The sequence below is a fragment of the Giraffa tippelskirchi genome, chromosome 13, assembly GCF_054371585.1.
Source record: "Giraffa tippelskirchi isolate mGirTip1 chromosome 13, T2T-mGirTip1v1.2.pri, whole genome shotgun sequence".
Lineage (NCBI taxonomy): Eukaryota > Metazoa > Chordata > Mammalia > Artiodactyla > Giraffidae > Giraffa > Giraffa tippelskirchi.
In genome coordinates, this window is record NC_137287.1 from 1,276,869 (window position 1) to 1,293,395 (window position 16,527).

General features: G+C 52.5%; 1 protein-coding gene across 18 annotated transcripts in view; it reads right to left on the minus strand.

Annotated features, from left to right (window-relative positions):
* Window positions 1-16,527, minus strand: part of MAD1L1 (mitotic arrest deficient 1 like 1) — a 283,031-nt gene that overhangs the window by 231,462 nt on the left and 35,042 nt on the right. For 17 of the 18 annotated variants that reach the window (XM_081552512.1, XM_081552522.1, XM_081552510.1 and 14 more), the window contains one exon: window positions 2,330-2,416. In XM_081552512.1, the coding sequence (XP_081408638.1) occupies window positions 2,330-2,416 (87 nt within the window). Of the gene's footprint in view, window positions 1-2,272; window positions 2,417-16,527 lie in introns of all 18 variants that reach the window. The other variant, XM_081552526.1, reaches the window with a different exon arrangement.

Genomic DNA, 16,527 nt, shown 5'->3' on the forward strand with positions numbered 1-16,527 from the left:
ACGAGACATGCTCCTGAGATGGGCACACGGTGAAGACCGCTCTTCCGCCTGGCCGTCAGTGGAGTGAGGACAGGACCGGGGGCATCCCAGCCCTGGCCAACAATCGAGCCTAGGCCCCACACCCCGAGGAGTCACACCTCTCCTCCCCTCACCTCGTGGGACCCGTCAGGCAGGCTGGCCACCCTGCTGAAGAGGTGAGGCTCTCTCTCAGGAGGCCCGAGAGGCCCTCGCTCCCAGGGCGGCTGCACTGGCTCTCAGAGGGAACCCAAGGGTCCTGAGAGGTGGACGAAGGGCCACAAATCCCCCAGACCACCCCCCCTCCGTGATGAGAGTCCATTTCTAAACCCACCCACAGAAGAGATGGGACGACTGAATCACCATCTAGGACCACAGACCCGAGTCACACTCACAGCTCTGAGAGGCTGACTTTCCTGCTGCTGCTCGAGCAGGTGATGTTAGAAAGCACCTCCCAGTTTGGCGGGAGAAAGATGCAGACGTTTCCTGTCCTCTAATAGTAGTTCATTCTGTTTCAAATTCAAAGTGAAATAAAGAGGATTGCCTGGAAAAATGTTAAAGCTTTAATTTCAAATCACTTTTACTGCCCGTTTCATCTGACAGCAACTTTGAAAGCAAAAGGCAATCTTTATCATTCGAGGTTTTTAAACTAATTGATGTGATTATGTCCAACATAACCAGATGCTTCTAAAACCCAATTTTCAAAGTGACATCAGCCCCCAAAATAAGAAAGCCTCCCGCTGGTTATTAATGAACTATTAACACACAGTCTGCACAGGGTTGAGGCTGCGGGGGTGACCATGGCCCACAGGCTGGCCTCGCAGACCCCTCCTCACCAGCCCGTCAGGGCGAAGGTGAGCATCCAAGGTCCCTCTCGGTCACCATCCTTTCAGCCGCCCTCCGAGACCTTCACTCACTGGAGGGGCTGACCTCAGGCAGCTGTCCACCCTCAAGTGACTCTAAGTGGGAACCGACTAGTTTAAACCCATCCTCCGTGGGTGCCTGGTCCAGGGCAGGAAGAGTGACCTGGGGAAGTCTGCCAGCGTGGGGGTCCTAGGAAAGGCTTCCTTGTTCCAAAAAGGAAGAGGCCTCTCCTCCTACCTCTGACTCGACACCCAGGACATGGGCAGCCACCCTGCACACACAAGGGAAGCCTGCCTGGGCCCCAGAGGAAGGAGGCGGACAGCAGTGGACAGGCCACGCGGGGTTCGGTGAGGAGCAGGCTGGCACATGGGCGTGCTCCCCTTTCCCGGCACAGAGCTCTGCAAACCCCCGGAATTTTCTGAACAGTGAATGATGTGAGTGCCCTTTCAGCCAGACCCCTGGGCTGCGTGGGGCTGGGGGTGGTGGTGGTGCCGGAGGAACCAACCCTGGGAAGAGAGGCGGGAAGTTCCACCTGCCCCCCACCTCCAGGGAGGGGAGTGGGCTGGAGACCCAGGAAGTCACCAACGGCCGAGACTTAACCAAGCAGGAAACTCACAGAAACTCTGAAAGGGGGTCTCCGAGCCGGTAGACACGAGGAGGAGCTGGGAGGGCAACATGCCCGGAGAGGACAGGCGGCTCTGCCCCCCACCCCACCCAAGCCTGGGGTACCTCTTCCCGTCGGCTGATCCGAGCCGCACGCTTCATAATAAACCCGTAATCCAAGACAAGAGTGCTTTCCTGAGTTCTGGCCATCACTCTAGCGCATTATCAGAGGCTGGGAGGATCGTGCACTTCCGGTCAGACAGAAGCGCAGGCGCACCTTGTAGGACCGAGCCTCACTCGTGGGGTCGGCTGACCCGGGAGGTCACGGCAGGGCTGACCTGAACCCCAGGACACCCGCAGGCATCAGAGTGGGAGCAGGTGCGGGACACACTGCACGCCCAGGCGTGGAGGAGACCCAGGCCCTGGACCCCTGGGCGCAGGACACACACGTGTCCCGGCTGCGCTGCTACATTCGCCTTTCCTGAGGGCACGAGTCTGCACACACACAAGCACCAGAGGCTTCAGCCCGGGCTCCAGGGCCGCTCAGACCCCAGGCAGCCACAAGGACGCAAACGCTCCTGGCGGGGAGCACGGCCTTCTACCCAGACCCCGGAGCCCCAGGAGCCACCCAGGGCCCCCGGGCTGGTGGGTCACAGCGTCCAGAAGACAGCCAGTCCGCCGCCTCAGTGGCGCCTCGGCACAGCAGGGCAGGACGAGGGATACCGCACACCCACAGGACTCCCCGCTCAGCGGAAGCCAGGGAGGCCACCCCAGCCGGGGGCGCGCTCACCTGTAAGCCCTCTCCAAAGCAAGTATGTTGTTGGAAAACCGCGGCCGCCAGGCCTACCTGCTGGTGATGGAGCTGTTCCTGTCCTTCAGGGCCAGCTCGCGCTGCTGCAGGTCCACAATGAACCTCGACAGGTCCTCTGGGGTCCTGGAGGGACAAGAACACACGTGGTCAGTGGGGTTGTGTCTGCAGGGGACGTGGCTCTGACCCTAGGGGGCGGCCCAAAGCTTCGCAAGCCGCCGGCGGATCTCAGAGCTGGGCAGTCAGGGCCTGTCAGTGCCCCCGACAGCGGGTGTGCTGCTGTGCACGGCCGCCGGGGCTCAGGGCACGGCCGGCTGCCGGCCACGTGACACTGGGGACGTCGCTCGTGCCAGCCCTGGCTTTCCCTCACCTATAAAGACCGAGTCGGTACGTCCCACCACAGCCATGCAGAGGCTGAGAGTGAGGAGGAAGAGCACCTGCCAGCGGCCCGCAGGGGGGGTGCCCGGGGCACGCCAGTTTCCTCTCCTCTCAGACTCCACGCGTGCGGACGGCAGCAGTGGAACAACAGGCGCCACAGGCACGGAGCCTCCAGGGCCCAGACGACTCAGGTGAGCGATCGAGCATTGCTCGCAGCACCCTGTTGCTCACTGTTTCCATTTCACAGACAGGGAAACTGAGACGAAAAGACAGTGGTGGCAGGTTCAAAGGTCACCCCACTCTGCAGCACGGAGCCTCAGCCTGAACCCACTCGTCCAGCTCAACACCTGGCCCAGGAGAGCACGGCCGACAGGCACGTGAGGGACGCTCAACACCACTAATTCTTAGAGAAACGCAAATCAAAACTATAATCAGGCCCCACCTCACATAGGTAAGAACAGCCATTATCAAAAAGTCGACAAACAACAAATGCTGGAGAGGGTGTGGAGAGAAGGGAACTCTCCACGCCGTTGGTGGAAATGTAAGCTGGTGCAGCCACTGTGGACAACGGAGTGGAGTTTCCTCAAAAAAACTAAAATAGAGTTGGCATATGATTCTGAAATCCTACTCCTGGGAGTGGGATTAGAGAAAACTCTTAATTTGAAATGTTGTATATACCCCCAATGGATCATTGTAGCACATTTACAATAGCCAAGACATGGAAACAATCTAAATGTCCATCAACAGATGAATGGATAAAGAAGATATCCATATATAAAGGAATATTATATATAAAGGAATATTACTCAGCCATTAAAAAAGGATGAAAGACTTCCCTCAAGCCTCAGAGGTAAAGAATCCACCTGCAATGCAAGGACACGGGTTTGATCCCTGGGTCAGGAAGATCCCTAGGTTGAAATGGCACCCACTTCAGTATTCTTGCCTGGGAAATCCCATGGACAAGAGGAGCCTGGCGGGCTACAGACCTCATTGAGGTCTCAAGAGTCAGACACAACTTAGCAACTAAACCACCACCACCAAGAATGAATGAAATAATGCCATCTGCAACAAAATGGGTGGACCTAGAGGTTATTATGCTAACTGAAGCAAATAAGACACAGAAAGACAAATACTATATGATATTACTATATGTGGAATCTAAAAAAAATGCTAGAGGATTCCTTGGTGGCCCAGTGGTTTAAGAGTCTGCTTTGAAGTGCAAGGGACACCAGTCTGAGGATCCCACATGCCATGGAGCACCCGGGTTGGTGTGCCACAACTACTGAGCCAGCACTCTAAAGCCCGTGAGCTGCAACTACTGAAGCCCACGCGCCTAGAGCCTGTGCTTCACAGCAAGAGAAGCCACCACAGTGAAAAGCTCGCACACCACAACCAACAGTGCAGAGCTCGCACGCCACAACCAACAGTGAAGAGCTCGCACACCACAACCAACAGTGAAGAGCTCGCACACCACAACTAGAGAGTAGTCCCCACTCACAGCAACGTCAGTGTCAAAAAACAGGTGTTTCCCTTTTAGTGTCTTCAAAGAGGTAGGGAGACGAGAGACAGAGATGGAACGTCAAGTAGAGAGCAAAGACTCCTGACCCCTGCATGGAGCTAACCACGACATTAAAAAAAAAAGAAAGATGCTCAACATCACTAATTCTTAGAGAAACACAAATCAAAACTATAATCAGGCAGCACATGGTGGTGGGCACAGGCCCGGGGCTCAAGCCCAGGGTGCCACAGGGGCGACAGCTCAATGCGCACAGGCCCCTTTCCCAGCCCCCAGAGCCCGCACGGCACCCCGTCCCAGAGCGCTCTCTGCCTGCCCCTCCTGCTGAAGCTCCCCTGCCGTCTCGCCTGCCCAAGGGCCGCTCACAGAAGCCTGCTGAGCTGCACCTCGTGTCCAGAGCCCACAGACCCTGAGCCACTTGGCCTGGGGGGCCTCTCCACCTCCCGCTGGGCTTTCCACTGCTGCCTGCACACGCCCACCCGTCCGCTCCCCGAATATCTGTGGCAGTTAACCCTGGGCCTGCAGAGCGCCTCCCTCAGCCTCCCCAGGCCTCTTTCATTCTCACAAGAGAGGTCTCAGGACGGCTGACACTTCCTCCAAGAAGCCCCCAAGCCTCTCCATGTCTCATCACGAGGCTGCACAGGACCATCTCCCCTGTGACCAGCCGAGGGCCTCCTGGGTTTGCCATCACTAGACTGTGAGGCCTAAGGCTCCCGAGTGCCAGTGATACATCCTGAAAGCCCACTGCAGCTGCTGCACGGAGCAGAGCCCACCGCCCGCCCCCGCATGGGCCTCTGTCCTCAACACTCCCCCGGCAGAGAGGTCCAGGCACTCTCCCTCTGACACCGCCTCACGCAGGCCCTCCCCGGCCGCCAGAAGAAACACCCTTTCCTGCACGTTTTGTGAACCAAGGGGCATGATGCCAAGATTTCTACCCTTCCTCTGTCCTAAATGCAAGCCAGCTCTGTGGATGAGAAAACACACTGAAAAAGTGCTCACCAGCAGAAGATCTGTGAGAAACTGAAATCTAAGAGCGGAGGGGTTGAGCCAGCCTTGAATGCCGGAGCCCCATTCTTCTCAGAGCTTCCTCATGTCTTCCGACCTTGGATAATAAGTAAGTAAGCGAAACAAGTAAACCGTTTTAAGCCAAGAGATTTTTTTTTTTAACATTTTAAAGAGATTTAAATTGTCTTCTATTTTTCTATGTTAGTCAAAGGAGTATGCAAACAATTATTAAATCAATGGAAAAAACATTCAAAACCAATGAAACAACTATGCATCTCTACCTTTACAAAGTCACCAGTCCCTCTGGGCCCGAGGAGAAGCATCTGTCAGACAGACGGCCACACACTCTCTGGGGGCCTCATGAGCTGAGGGGCGGTATTCTCTCATCATAGGCAAGAGAACGTGATGTCCTCCAAGCAGAAACCTTCCTGGAAACTGGAGAGCAATCGGCAGGGCTGAGAGCACATGACAGCAGTTTAGAAACAAGAGTCCGCCCTGAGGTACAGAGCAGCCCCACAAAGCCAGGGACGCAAGTGACCCAGAAAGCTGGCTCTTAACCAAGGCCTCCATTCTCCTTTGAAGTAAAGATAATTTGAATTGTAACCATTTAATAATGACGGGAAATTGGGAATGGTCAAATGAAGAGAAAAATGAACTTAACATGCTCTCCTTCAGAAACCCTCTATTCCCGCTGATGGCTCGGGCACCTGCCCCTTCCCGGGACACCTGTGGGCTGAGGCCACCCACCGCGGCCACGCCAGCCGGGCGTCCCGAGGCTCACAGCCTTTTGAGCAGCTACTTCAACAAACCATCAAGGGGACCGGCTCCATCTCTGAATAAACTAAGCAGGCAGCTGGCTTTCTTCCACCCCCCATGCCACTCCTCCCCCTAGACCAGCCCTGCAAACAAGAGCCCCGCTGAGAGACCCCCGCGGCAAGTCCCCAGAGGGGGTGCGGCTCGTCTGAGCAGGCAGGGAGCTGCTCCCACCGAGCGCGCGGCGGGAGGCTGTGTGGGGGCCTGGCTCTAGAGTCTGCCTTGGCCGGGCCGCAGGGACATCCCGTGACGACATCCTGTGAGGACCTGGAGCAGTGTGCGCTCGTTCCGGCTCCGCTCTTGTTCACGCAAGTCAGGCGTCGGGGGGCCGGTCCCACACAGCGCGGGGGGCTAAGGGGCTGCACGCCCTCCCCGAGGCCCAGGCCTCTGCCCTGTGCCCTGGCCCAGGCGGGGGGCAAGCAGACACGCTCAGTGAGTCACAAGCTAGTGCCCCCCTCCGTCCTGGCTCTCCAGGCTCTGCAGGGAGCGCGGAGCAGAGAGGAGGAAGAACGGCATCCTCTGTGCGGGCCACATGGCAGGGGGGAGGGGGCGACGCTGATTTCTGGGCCTCGGGGAGAGGGCGTTCGTTTGTTCAGGCCCTAGTGACCACCCGGCCAGCAGGCAGGGCCTCAGCTAGCACGGCAAGCAGGAGGCATGCCAAGACCCCCTGCTCCCGAAGTACGCCTGCACCTCCTGGGGGGGCCCGCGTCAGCAGGTCCGCAGGCACTCTGAGAAGGAGCTCAAGTGTAGAGTGTCCACTTCCGTATGCACCCAAACTGCACCTACGCTTCTTCTTTCTAAAGAAAGGCACCGATATGCACGCATATTTATAGAACATAACCTAGCCAGGTCAGGGCTGAGGGGGTGGTCGAAATCTAAGGGATCTTAAACGTCATGTGCCTTATTTGAATTTGTTCCGATGAGCGTTTACATGTTATACGCGTAAGTACAAATAAAAACTACGGAAAAAGCCACATACACGCTCCCCATGTGGCAATGCCACGGGTGACGCCCAGCCGGACAAGCAGAGGCGCCAACGGGAGACGGGGCTCCTCTGGGGAGGCTCAGCACTGCAGGAGCCCAGGGCGCCTGGGGACAAAGCAGAGGGGCACCCCTGGGGACTCTGCCACCATCTGCCCTTCCAGAGCGCCAAGTGCGGACGGAGGGAGGCTCCTGAAGGGCTATTGAACAAAGCAGGATTATTAAACACTGTAGCCTTCACCACACATCAAATCAAAGGCCAGAGGCCCAAGTGCCCCCCACTGGCAGGAAGAGTGTTGATTTTCCAGAGCCTCCTGACCTGGAGTGTGGCGGGAGCTACTCAGAGACGCTCCCCGAGGGTGCCCTGGGGACTGGCTATGTGCCTGTAACCAGCAGGAGTCGGGCCAAGTGCCATCGCAGCCCTAAACAGCACAGGCGCACTCAGCAGGAAGAGCCAACCACCCCCAAACTTCCGCTTCAAAAGCCAGAAAGTGGAGGCCTTCAGAGGGGCCTCAGGATCCTCCGACTCAGAGACAACAGACGAGCGACAGTCCCAGCTGCAACCCAAGCTGTGGCGTCTGCTGTTTAAACTCTGGGTTCAGCGCAAAGCCTTTTAACTCTAACTGGTGGGCTTTGAAGGAGGAAAGTCTTTGTTCAATCTGCAGCTGAATTTTGACTCGAACTCAGCTGCGAGCAAAACAGGAGGCCCAGGGAGTGGAGCCCAGTGGTTTATTTTCGAGGCAAAGGCATTCCAGCTCCAGCAGAGCTATTCTGAGGCTCCTGACAGCAGACGCCAGGACTCTCGCTGAAGCTCAAAGTGCTGTTTCAATGGGTCTGAAAGACACGAGATAGAGGACTCCCACTTCTAAAACGAATCAAACAGCAACAACCACAAAACTAATTAACAAGCAAGAAACCTCAAGCTCTCTCCCCAGGTGCCGTCCTCCAGAAGAGGAGCCCACAGGACACAGGGCCACAGCCAGAGAGTGGGTCAGAGGGCCCTGTCAGAGGGGCACACCTCCCTCCCAGGCGGGCTTCTGCAGAAAATACGCACAAGTGGGAACAGGAAACACCACAGAGAAAAACTTGGTGCTAAAGCCCAAAAGCAGCAGAAGCATTCATGGCTGCAAAGTCACAGGACGTCCTGGTGAGTCAAGGGGTTTTGATAATATGACCCAGTCACATAAGGGAGGTTGGGGAGGATTCATGTCACCAAAGACTGGCAAAGCCTGGCCCACAGCCCAGAGCAGGGAGAAGCAGCACTCAGCCCTGAGGCCATGCGGGGCGCTGGATACTCCAGAGAAGGAAGCCGGTGACTACTGACCGGTTCTGAGGCCACAGGAACCAACCTTTAGAGGAAGAAGGCCCTCGGTCTCTCAGCACCAAGCCCAAGGCCAGTCCACGCTATCCTGGCCACACGGTGGGCGGTGGCCATCGGACTGTCTTCTCAAGCTGCCCACGTCCCAGATGGACGAAGAGCAGGTCACCCTTTCCCTGAGAGGTGGCCCAGAGCAGATGCGGGCTCAGGCACACACCCAAAGGGCACACGTCTGAAGGCCCGCATGGGGCACCCAGCACAGGGGACCCTCATCAGGTCGCAGCCCGCCATGACCAACGGCAGTTTCCACACGAGACCAGGTCCCCCTGCCCAGCAGCCACCCTGCCTGCCTGCCAGGAAGAGAGGCCCTGAGAGGCCTGTGCTTTTCCAGGTCACTGCACATCCACAGGCCTTCCCGACTCCCAAGACCATGCTGGTCCTGTCTCCCCAGTCACAGGGAAGCCTGCAAGACCTACCACTGTATTCAGAGCCCCCGAACCCCACATCCCCTGGGCCCTTGCCCTGAGCTACTCTCTCAGCCCCAGGCCTCCTCCGCTGACGGCACTCCCACATTGCTGCCAACAGCCCTCTACCTCGGGCTTTCAATAAATACGAGCTGAATGAATAAAAAAGGCAGTATGCCTTTGCAGAACAGTAGCTATCCAAATTCTATCAAAGTTTGAACTCAGACCACTGGATCAGAAGTTTAGTCTTACTGGTTAAATAAATTACAGTCCCTCTATAAAATATATTAAAAAGGTCTAATATATACCAAGGAAATATAATACCTATTTGGAAAATAACTTTTCTAAAACTTAGCATTACAAACTTATACTCTAGAATCAGATATTATACGAAATTTTTCAAAAGAGAAAATAATTATTTCGTGATGAATTAATGCATTAGAAATTAATTATAGCCACTTAAAATAATCATATATCATTTCTAAATGATGTTTAGCTAAGTATAATAATAAGAACAATTTGCATTGTAAGTGTGGTAAAAATATATTAATAAAAAACTTCCCATCCAAAGTAATTAAGCCTGGTCACTGTTCCCAAAAGTTGGCTAAAGCAGGTAATCAATATCCATATCTCAAACATTTTAACTTAAAATATTACATGAACACAAATATTACATGTACAATCATCCTCCAAGCTGCAAACTTTTTCTTCAAATATGGGTCCACTAAAGTTTCACGTTATATATTTGTATAAACCACAAATCATAATTCATGATTTTAGCTATTTCTTTCAAATAGACACCTGCCATCTTCCTAAATTTTATAACTTTTCTCCTAGTTTTCTATAGTCAATTCACTTTACTCAACAGCTTCTTTTTAGCAATTTTCCTTTGAGACTTTCCAAAACATTCAACTTTGCTTTCACAAAAAGCACTGCTTTCTTCACACATTTTTCACCAGACTCTTACAATATTTAATTAAACTGTGTGATTACAATAACATGGGAAACTGGCAGAGAAGCAGGCTCATCTCGGAGAGCCCAGCACCACTCAGGGGGCAGCCCTTCCCAAGCAAGGAAGGGCCACGACTCCTGGGCATTCTGCCACAGTGAACACACACACAAGGCTCAGGCTTTGGAGGTGGGAGGAGGGACGGGGTGGGGTTTTTAATCTGAGGGTGGGTCCAGAGGAGGCTATACTTTAAAGACATTTCTGTCTGTGGATAGTGCACTTCAAAATGTCTTTTTTAAAAATGAGCCTATGTCCCAAGCCTCTGCCATGCTGCAGAAATCTATCAGGACATTTCAGAGAAAGAATGAGGGGCGCTGGCCGGTTTCGGGAGAGGCACTGAGGTGCACAGCTCTTCCAAGAGCTGCTACCCTACTTTCTGAAAGAATCAGACACAGCGTAGATGGGAAACCAAGTGCAAAGAGCAGATTCCACAAACCACCAAAGCACAGAGAGGCAACAGCAAGCAGTTAATACCTCAAATTCTAACTCCGTTCACTCCTAGTTATGCGACCTCTGACAATCATTAACCTCTCCAAACTTCAGGTCCCTCATCAGGAAAATGACTGTAATAATAGTATCCAGCACATGTGGCTGTCATGAGAATACTGCATATAAAGGACTTAATGTGGAAGAGCATTATACTATTATGAATTACAGGCATTATAGAACACATAGACAAAATGATATCTGTGTCCAATTAGAAAGCAAAGTGGCAGTTACTGGTTACCAGTATGAACTCACGAAGAGTAAGATTTACATAAATTAACATTTCCACCTCTGGTTTGGTTATTGTAGCACAGACTGATGTAGAAATACGTGACATATTATGAGAACATTATCTCTTCCCGGCCTCATTCCAGAGCAGACATGAGATTCTGAACATCTCCGGGCACAGCTCCAGAAGTGCCGATTAACAAGAAGAGACCAGAGTGCAAAGGGCACAGGCCCTGCTCTGGAGTCACCAGGTCCTGTCCGTGTCCAGTTCTGCTCCTCCCCGGACCACAAGACAGGGACAACCTAAGAGCCACGGCAGGGGCCTCAGCAGGCACCTGGGAAGCCGGCTGGACCCCTTCGGGGGCTCTCGTCTCTGCTGTGGTGAAGCCCTCCAGGACAAGGCCCAACACCTAAGCCCGCCCAAAACTTCACCAATCATCTGGAACAGACAATACCCATCAACCTCCAGGTAACACAAAATGAAGCCAATGACCTGCTCAATGACCATCAGAGTCCATAAAACCACTCAGGGGCGGGGAAGAAGGAGAGGGAGAAGGGGGGGTACCGAGAGCCTGGCGGTGCACCCCACCCCGAGGAGGGAGAGGACAGGGGCCCCCTGCAGCCAGGCTGGGACCTGCAGACACAGGGCTATGGGTCGTGCGGCTGACACACGTGGTAAAGGCAAGCCTGTGACCAGTTCAGTGTCTGTCAGCAGCTAGCTTCTCTGTGGCCGAGAGGAGCTGGCCCCCCACGGCAGCTCAGGCAGGTCCGGTTTCACCCAGCCGTCCACTAGCAGCAACTCGGCTGATCTGCTTCAGGGAAGTGAATTACAAGGCTCCCCAGACACATGTAAATAAAATGAAGAAATTTCAAATTTACAGTTGCTGCCTTCGAATTCTTCCTCCCAGCTCAGGCAGGATTAAAAGGACTTCAAAGCAGCCTGGGTTCCAATTAAGCCAGTGTGACCACCGCAGGGATGCTGGAATATTCCTCTGATTAACAAGAGGCGCTCTTTGAACTGTTTGAGCTAAAAAAGCACTCAGAGCCTTTCAAACAAATGCCGTAATTTTCTCTGCCTGTTCCCTCACTCTCTGGAAAAGTCGGTCTTTTGAATGCTTTAAACATTGAAAAAGAAAGCTGAATAATGGCCCCAAACACAACTAGAGTCACGAGCTCAGAACAGGGCGGTGGGCAGCGAGCTCAGGGTGCCGTGGCAGGCCGGCCTGCATCACCACAGGCACGTCCACGCCACCAAGCTGGGGGAGAGGTCAGCAGAACCAGCCAGTGGGAGCTGACCCAGGGGCCTTCCATCAGAGCCACAGGCCCACCGTCGCGCTCCATGACGAGGGCGCCAACAGAAAGAGCCTCCCGCGGAGCACCTAGGCGCAGGGCAGAGCTGCTGCCCATGAGGGCCACCGTCAAGGGTGGCAGGGGACACACTAGAGCCTGCCAAAGAGGAGGACGCACAGGCCGCGCACCCAGGGTGACACAGGACAGGGCTGTGTGAGCCCAGGGTGTGAGGCGGTCCCTCGGGGGGGGGGCACCCAAGGACTCGAGGCAGAATGTGCACAAGGAGGTGCGCACAGCTGCGTCCCGCCCCCAGTGACAGGCTGCCTGTGGGCGCATGGACTGAGGGGAAATCAAGTCCCGTCTCCCCCAGCCCACACTGGGCCTTAGAGATGTGCAGTCCCTGATACTGATATGCCTACTGCACACACATAAATGGTTGGATCAAACCTATCGAGACCATCCATGTTTTATGATCAAGAAAAATCTTTGAGATTGTTATAATCAAGAAGAAGGCAAAGTGAAAACCTTGAGTGGGCAGAAAAAGATGATTTGGTGCCCTATCTAGTTACCTATGAAGCATATTTGTCTCCTAATCTTTGAGCTATTTTACAAGTTAGTGAGTAGAAAAAAGGGGTTTCCGGGTGGCTCAGTGGTAAAGAATCCACCTGCCAATGAAGGAGATGTGGGTTCGATCCCTGGGTCAGGAAGAACTTCTGGAGGAGAAAACGGCAACCGACTCCAGTATTCTTGCCTGGAGAATCCCACGGACAGAGGAGCCTGGCGGGCTACAGCCCATGGGGTCACAGAGAGTCGGACACGACTGAACACACAAGCACAAGCGGAACCCAGGCTCACAGCAATGCCAGTTCCAGTCTGCGGAACGCCGATGCTTACTGCCCCATGGAGACCGACGGCCCCCCACTTTGGCGTCCCTCTTCGATGGTAAACACACGGCGCTTTGACGTCTCCTTTGGACCAGCTGGTCCTTCACTAATGACCGCGTTAAATAGAACACGTAACACCTCTAGGTGACTAGACAAATATAACCAACAAGACTATCATATTTAAAACTACAAACTAGTGCTATGAAAATGAAAGAGAGATACATACCATGAATTGAAAAAGTTATTATCATTAAGATGTCAATCCTCTCCAAACTCACCTATAAATTCAATGCAAAAATCAATACAAATCACAACGGGGTTTTTTTGCAGATATTGATGACCTATTCATCAAACGTATATAGAAAAGCAAAAGAATGTTTAAGAGCTTAATGTTAACAAAGGAAAAATTTAGAAGACTCGCGGTAGCTTATTGAAGCCTTACTATAAACAGCCAGCCACAGAGAAAGCATAGTACTGGCATGAAGACAGACCTGTATCAACATAAGAAAACAATCCAGAGACAGACGCCACATCTACACCGGTCACCTGACACAGACAACAAAGCAGTTCACAGGGAGAGGAGTAACTTTAGCAAATCAACTACTGAGACTTCACAAGTGCAGGGGGAAGGGGAACCTTACCTCCAGCCTCAGGCTTCACAGGACATGAACCACACACCAGCACATAAAGAATTAAAACAAAAAGATGCTAGAAGAAAACATAAGAAAGTTCATTTCCAACCATGAAATGTGAGAAGACTCCTTAAAGCACAAAAACCACTAACCATAAAAGACAAAAATTGATAAATGGATTTCATCAAAGTTGAGAAGCACCGTTGAGACTTAACGGCTACAGTTAACTTATTACTGATAATTTCCTAACGTGAAAGGTCTGGTGAGGTTTTGTAATAAGAATAATGGGACTGAAGAGGAAACTGTGTTGTTTCTGTGGCACCCAAAACAAAGATATAAAGGCAATCAAAACACTGGACCACAATCTCCCTGTGCATCACCACTTTCATTAGACTGTTCACAGCCAGGGTGAAGACTCCCCACACTGATCCTGACTCTGCAGCTCTGCCGACGTCTCTAGTAACCGTGTGTCCCCCAGGGTCCCCTGGACGTGAAGCCACGCCACCTGCACACAGGTCCTTCTTCCTCCCCGGCCTGGAGGCCTGGTAGAGAGACCACATCACACCCACTGGAATAACCATAATTTCTTTTTAAAAAACCCAAATTTGGTGAAGTTATGATGCAACAGGAACTCCCATACGACGTGGGCAGGCAAGTAAAGTCATACAGCCATGCTGGAAGGCACCTGGCATGCTGACGCACTCTCGGGAAGCGACCCAAGAGAAGGGACAGCGCAGGCGCGCAGACTCGGCCACGAGTGTGCCAGCAGCTCACTCACACCAGCCAGCAACCGGAAGCAATCTGAACGTCCACAGACAGTGGGGTGGACACGTGAACTCAGACGGTCACACAATGGAGCACTTCCGACACTGCGCTAGAAGGGCCACGGCTGGACCTCAAATGTCAGGTGTCAGGCAGAGGCGGGGGGTCAGGGTGAAGGAGGGGGTACCGAGGGGCTCACTCTGAGACTCACTCGAGGGACCAGGCAGCCCCCAGCCTCTGCTGCCGCAGCCCCATCTCAGCCGCGGGAGCCCCAGGCGGAGTAAGACAGCAATGAGCAGCACACACATGCCGTTCCATTTGTTTACACCTGAGGACCAGACAAAACCAACCTACAGTTACCGAACCCAGAACAGCGGCTGTCCCCGGGGCAGGAACCGAAGGGAAGAGACAGGAAAATTTCTGAGGCTATGGAAAGTTTGTAAACTTTACTGAGGTGCTGACTGACAGCTGACACAATTTCAAAACTTAAGGTCAATCCTTTCACTGTATTATTATCCTCAATTAAACATTTTTAAAGGAATTGAAAAAAATTTCCTTTTTTTAAGGCCACACTGAATGCCATTGTCAAAGCAAGTGAACGAGATGTAGCAATACACAGGTATTCTCTGAAGTCATCAGCTTTTAGATTTCTGGGAAGCAGAGACCACGTTTAATCCCAGGAAGCGGGTGGGGCTGGAGACTCCTCTCCTGACCGGGATCAAGGCAAGAATGTGTCCCCCCACCACTGGCAGGGCTCTCCACTACCACGAGGCCGCCACACTCTCTCGGCGAGCCCACGGCCAGGGGGCAGCAGGCGGGAGACCCAGGTCCCGGGTGGAAAGAGTAGCCGAGGGCCTGGAAGACGAGGGCAGCAAGGGAGATTCAGAGGAGGCGGCACTGCCGTCTGAAACGGTCCACCCGGGGCTCCCTCGTAGCTCAGTGCTGGAGAGTCCCGCCAGCCAACACAGGAAACGTGGATTCAATTCCTGATCTGGGAAGACCCCACATGCCACGGAGCAACCAGGTCCGTGCGCCACAGCTGCTGAGCCTGCGCTCTGGAGCCCGTGAGCAGCGTCTGTTGAGCCCACGAGCCGCAACTACTCAAATCCAAGAGCCCTAGAGCCCAGGGTCTGCAACAAGAGAAGCCCCCACAGTGAGAGGCCCGCACTCCGCACCTGGAGGGTGGTCCCCGCTCTCCGCAGCTAGAGAAAAGCCCCTGTGGCAACAAAGACCTGGCACAGACAAAAATAAGTAAGTTATTTTTTAATAATTTTTAAAAAATAAATAAAATAGTCTATACTGAATAGCATCATGATTTAAGATCCATTTTTTTTGAGGGAAAAAACACGTTACATGAACAAATGGCTGACAAACAACAATTACTCAAACTCGGGTATTTGGTAGCCATTATCTCAAAAATGAGTTGAATTAAGTTTCTTGCTTCAAAGAAAGCAACTAGAGTCCATGCAATCCCTTTCAAACCCCAATCACACGTTTGCAGAGACAGAAAAATCCACCCTAAAATTCATATAAAATCTCAAGGGATCCAGAATAGCCAAAACAATCTTGGGGGAAAAAAAAAGATCAAGTTGGAGACTCATATTCCTGATTTCAAAACGTATTACAAAGCCACAGTAATAAAAGCAGAGTGGTCCTGGCATAAGGACAGAACGTAAACCAGTGGAATAGAACAGAAAACCCAGAAATAACCCCTAGCACACATGGTCAAATGATTTAGAGCCAAGACTATTAAATGAGCAAAAGGATAGTTTTCAACAGATGGTGCCAGGAAAACTGAGATGAAATCTGGACCCTTACCTAAGACCACATACAAAAATAAACTCAAAACAGACCAAAGAGCTACAACCGTAAAGCTCGCAGAAGACAACACGGGGGAAACTCCTGACGCTCGATTAGGCAATGATTTGGCGGCTACGACACCAAGAACACAGACAGCAAACGAGAACACGGAGGCGGCGGCTTCAGTCAAGATTAAAAGTTTTGTACAAAGAACACTGTCCAGAGAGAAAAGGCAAAACCCACAGATTGGGGAAAACATCACATCTGTGAGGGTCTAGTTAACATCCAGAATCCTCACAAAGCAACACCGAGAAAACAAAGTGACTGAAAAAGTAGCTTAGGATGTGAACAGACATTTCTCCAAAGAGGACAGACACATGGCCAAGAAGCACATGAAAAGATGCTCGACACCGACAAATCATTAGGGAAATAGAGACCAGGACCACAGTGGGGAACAACTTCACATCCACGGAAGTGTCTATTGTCAAATCATGACAACAAAAAAGAAACTATTGGCAAGAAACTGGAGCCCCTGTGCGCTGCTGGGGAATGTAAAATGGTACAGGGAGGGAGGAGGGAAAGGAGGGCGCTCACCCAGAAAAAAACAGTTAACAGGACAGTCTACTCCTATCAAAGAAAGTAAGTTTGTAGTAAAAACCTTGCTACAAAGA